Source organism: Panicum virgatum, chromosome 1K (genome assembly GCF_016808335.1).
Source record: "Panicum virgatum strain AP13 chromosome 1K, P.virgatum_v5, whole genome shotgun sequence".
Taxonomy (NCBI): Eukaryota; Viridiplantae; Streptophyta; class Magnoliopsida; order Poales; family Poaceae; genus Panicum; species Panicum virgatum.
The window spans coordinates 48778691-48782937 of record NC_053136.1 but is presented as its reverse complement, the minus strand read 5'-3'; the positions used below and the strand labels follow the sequence as shown (position 1 = coordinate 48782937).

At 56.1% G+C, this 4247-nt stretch overlaps 1 protein-coding gene across 3 annotated transcripts; it reads left to right on the top strand.

Annotated features, from left to right (window-relative positions):
- Positions 1–316: 316 nt before the first annotated feature.
- On the top strand, positions 317–4004 carry LOC120650104 (AT-hook motif nuclear-localized protein 25-like). Of its 3 annotated transcripts, XR_005665476.1 has the most exons (3): positions 324–767; positions 1055–2474; positions 3528–4004. XR_005665476.1 is itself a non-coding variant. In XM_039927138.1 (2 exons), exon 2 carries the CDS (start codon positions 1206–1208, stop codon positions 2172–2174), a length of 969 nt encoding a protein of 322 aa, XP_039783072.1. In that variant the 5' UTR covers positions 317–767; positions 1059–1205; the 3' UTR covers positions 2175–2646. The 3 variants fall into 3 exon arrangements, 2 of the variants coding, with proteins under 2 accessions (XP_039783072.1, XP_039783064.1); XM_039927138.1 differs by lacking the exon at positions 3528–4004 and having other exon boundaries at positions 317–767; positions 1059–2646; XM_039927130.1 differs by lacking the exon at positions 3528–4004 and having other exon boundaries at positions 1055–2646.
- Positions 4005–4247: the final 243 nt, after the last annotated feature.

Genomic DNA, 4247 nt, shown 5'->3' with positions numbered 1-4247 from the left:
GGGCGCCGCCGCTGCCGCCACCCGGCCCGGCCCGGCCGGGCCGCGGCCGGCTCGGCCCCGCCGGTTGGCGTCCAGCGTCCTCCTGTCTGGCTGTCTTTCCGTTCAACTAACGAGACAAACGAGTCCACGGCGTGTTGCTTTGCGGGGCGGGCGGGGCCTCGGCCTCGACCTCGGCGGGCGCTGGGTTTTTCGTTGCCGGTGGCCTGCCACTGCGGCCTTCGAGCTCCGTTGCCGAGTAAAAACGGGGGAGTTGGTGGGTGGGAGGGGATGGGATCATTGGACCCGGACCGGACCGGCCGGGACAGGGACCTTATCAGAAGCGGCAGCGCCACGCCGCCACCCCCCATCCCTCGCCGTTCCCCTCGGGCTCTCTTCCCCCTCCCCCTCCTCTCGCGCTGCCTGCCTTTAATTCGGGGGCCGCGCACGCCGCACGCCCTCCCGTCCCGTCTCCGAGTCTCTCCTCCCTCCCTCAGCGGCGCCGGCACGGTGGCTAGGCTAGTCTGATCCCCGTGCTTGCCTTGTCTAGGCCCTTCTCCTTCTAGATCCCGGCCGCGCGCGGCTAGCACGCAGCTCCTGCGCCTAGAGCTATAAACGCACGGCCTCTCCTAAATAATCGGCATCCTCTCGCTTGCTGCTGCCGAGAGGCGGGTTGTGTTCAAGTAGTGTTCAACTCGGTTTAGGAATCGAGCCGGACGGCGAGGTTGCTAAAGCTACAAGCTTCTGCGGCACAGCGTCGTCGAGGAGAAGCTCGCTCGCTTCTGCGGGAGGTAAAGAACTTTTACCGGTTGGCTAGTGCATGTGCATCACTGCATCTGGAATTCCATCCATCATCATCATCATCGCTAGCGTCTTGTCAAGATCAAGACAAGTCAAAAGGTCGAGGGTAGAGGATAGGAAAAGATCTCTCTCTCATTCCCTGATGTTCCATGTCGAGCTGATGCTCGTTTGTTTTTCTTAAAGACGATGCTCGTTTGGTTTTGCGGCTTGATTTCTCGCTTTCCTGATGCACTGTGGCATGCAAATTGAGCTGCTTTATGCTTGTGCCCATGTCCAGGAAGGTCTAGGCAGCAGCGGTGGTGTGGTGGTGAGGGCGAGCCCCGGCGAGGAAGGAGCAGCTGCTTCGCACAGGCGCGCGAGGAGCGCGGCCGATCGTGACCGTGAAGCTGGCGGCCGGCAAGTGGTGGGAGCGGCCAGATGACACGGCCATGCCCGGAATGGACCCCGGCGGAGGCGGCAGCTCGCGCTACTTCCATCAGCTGCTCCGGCCGCAGCAGCCCTCGCCGCTGTCGCCCAACTCCCACGTCAAGATGGAGCACCACAAGATGTCGCCAGACAAGAGCCCGGTGGGCGGCGAGGCCGAGCCGGGCGGCAGCGGCAGCGGCAGCGGCGCCGGCGGCGGCGACCAGCCGTCCTCGTCGGCCATGGTCCCGGCCGAGGGTGGCAGCGGGTCAGGCGGGCCCACGCGGCGCCCGCGCGGGCGCCCGCCGGGCTCCAAGAACAAGCCCAAGCCGCCCATCATCGTGACGCGTGACAGCCCCAACGCGCTGCACTCGCACGTCCTCGAGGTCGCGGCCGGCGCAGACGTCGTCGACTGCGTCGCCGAGTACGCGCGCCGCCGGGGCCGCGGCGTGTGCGTGCTCAGCGGCGGGGGCGCCGTCGTGAACGTGGCGCTCAGGCAGCCCGGCGCGTCGCCCCCCGGGAGCATGGTGGCCACGCTGCGGGGCCGGTTCGAGATCCTCTCCCTCACCGGCACGGTGCTGCCCCCGCCAGCTCCCCCCGGCGCCAGCGGCCTCACCGTTTTCCTCTCCGGCGGGCAGGGCCAGGTCATCGGCGGGAGCGTCGTGGGCCCGCTGGTGGCCGCGGGCGCCGTCGTCTTGATGGCGGCGTCGTTCGCGAACGCCGTGTACGAGCGGCTGCCGCTGGAGGGGGAGGAAGAGGAGACAGCCGCGGCCGCCGCCGGAGCGGAACCGCAAGATCAAGTGGCGCAGTCGGCGGGACTCCACGGGCAGCAGCCGACTGCCTCCCAGTCCTCTGGTGTGACCGGAGGGGACGTGGGCGGCGGCGGCATGTCGCTCTACAACCTCGCCGGGAATGTAGGGGCCTACCAGCTCCCGGGAGACAACTTCGGAGGCTGGAGTGGAGGCGGCGGCGGCGGTGTCCGGCCACAGTTCTGATCCATGCCTTGCCACCCCCAATTCTCATCGGCGGCATATGAAGACGTACATCACATAGATTCAAATGGTGCACGCAGAAGCTAGGCTTGCTATCCAGAACTGAGACATGCATGCTGGATTGTTCATTGGAGAGATCGACCTTTCATCTGGGTGCTGCTAGAATATAATGCATGTGTTTGCACACGGGGAGGATGCATTGGAAATCATCTGGGCGTTTAAAAAAAGATAGTAGTGGTGGTTAATCAAGGGACAAGAGGAAAGCTATGGATTCATGCAAGGCCTAGCTCAATAAACTGAAAGGTCAGTGAGATCCGATGTTTTGTGTTTCCAGCGTTTTCTTTTCCCCATTTTGATTTGTAATGTGGTATTATATTCTGATTGTATCTTGCTGTAGAATGATGTTTCTATTATAACCATTTGCTTCTCTCCTCTACAATACAAAGGCCAATGTTTGCAGTCCCATTTTTACAAATTTCTCCTCTACAATCGCTGTGTGTACCCGTGCATTATTAGCAAAACTCTTCCGTGGTCGCTTTCGCATGTGTTTTCAGTTTCACGCATACACGACTTCCTGGGGTGGATAATTTCCGGTCAAATATTGGATGGTTCAAACAACCTATCAATCTTTACCTAGGTCGTCAAATATGTTCGCTTCTTCCACTATCTTGCTAAAACCTAGTGGCCGGTCAGTAGGACTGGACTAGAGCTATCTTGAGCATGCAGCATGTGCTTGGAGCATTGTGGTTTTCTCACGAAGATGGCCTGTCTCAGTCCGTTTAGTTCTTTCTCCCATGTAGCTAGACCAGAGAGGTTAGTTTGAGCACTGGTTCTGCTTGTGCTTGGTTTGGCAGGAGAGGCCGCGCCGGCTGGGGAGAGAGCGAGGAACAAAAAAGCCTTCTGTCCCTCTCTCTACATTTGTTTCACCTGCAGTACTTTAATGGCTCCTGGAGTCATGCGTGTGAGATTACATGTAGAGCCACGAGACTAGCTACTAGCTTGGGGATAAAGATTAAAGAGGAAGAGATAGAGATGAACCCAATGGCAGCAACTCAGTGATGCCGCTGCTACTGTGTGTGTTTAGATCCTAAACTCCTCTAATTTTTTCAAATTTTCCATCACATCGAAACATTAAATATAGCAAGTGACCCATACATGGAGTATTAAATGTAGGTAAATAAAAAAACTAATTGCAAAATTTTGATGTACATTGCGAGACGAATCTTTTGAGCCTAGTTAGATTATGGTAGGACAATTTCTACCACAAACAAACGAAAATACTACAGTATGCTTACAATGTTTTCCCAGTGCTACAGTGTTTTTGTCGTGGGAACTAAACACAGCCTGTATCGTTAGCCTGCAGTGCAGTGGGGGACACTGGCCATAAGACGCCAAGCCCAAAATTGACGCTGCCTGCCTGCCTGGTGGCTGCAGCGACCACATCTGCCTCTGCGACGGGACGAGATCCTGCACCTTGCACCCTCCAAGTACAAATGCACAATTCTGGAAAAGGGGAGGAAGCTTTCGCTTTTGCATAATTTGTGGGGAGGCCGCGGACGACGCCCCCCTCCGGCTTTGGAACTTGCTCATGGCTTTGTAACTTTTGTCGTTGGAGCTGGAGATAGGAGTAGATGCCAATGCGCCGGGCCAAGAGCCCAGAGCTGGTCAAGGCGTTCTCTCTCCTCTCCCTAGTCACTACTAGGAGTAACACCTCTCTCGTTCCCATGTCCACTTGTCGACCCGGTACGGTATGTACACTTTGTATGTCCCTCTCGATGGCAATCCTTTATCTAAAAAAATGCATTATTGGCAATATATACATGCTGCAGACACAGAAAATGTTATGTTAATTATTTTTAATTGGTTTGGTGTTCCCTGGTTAGTTTCGAATTTTGCCAATATATATAGTCCTTCATGGAGTTGTGCTGCCCTTTCTTTTGAAATCCATTTATTGATTTAAATGCAACCCAATATTTCAAATCTATATTTCCGTTTGTTTGTATTTGCCCGGCGGTTGTTTACATGCAATATAATGGTCAGTTTTGTCATAGTATCGTTTTTATTAGATCAGTGAAC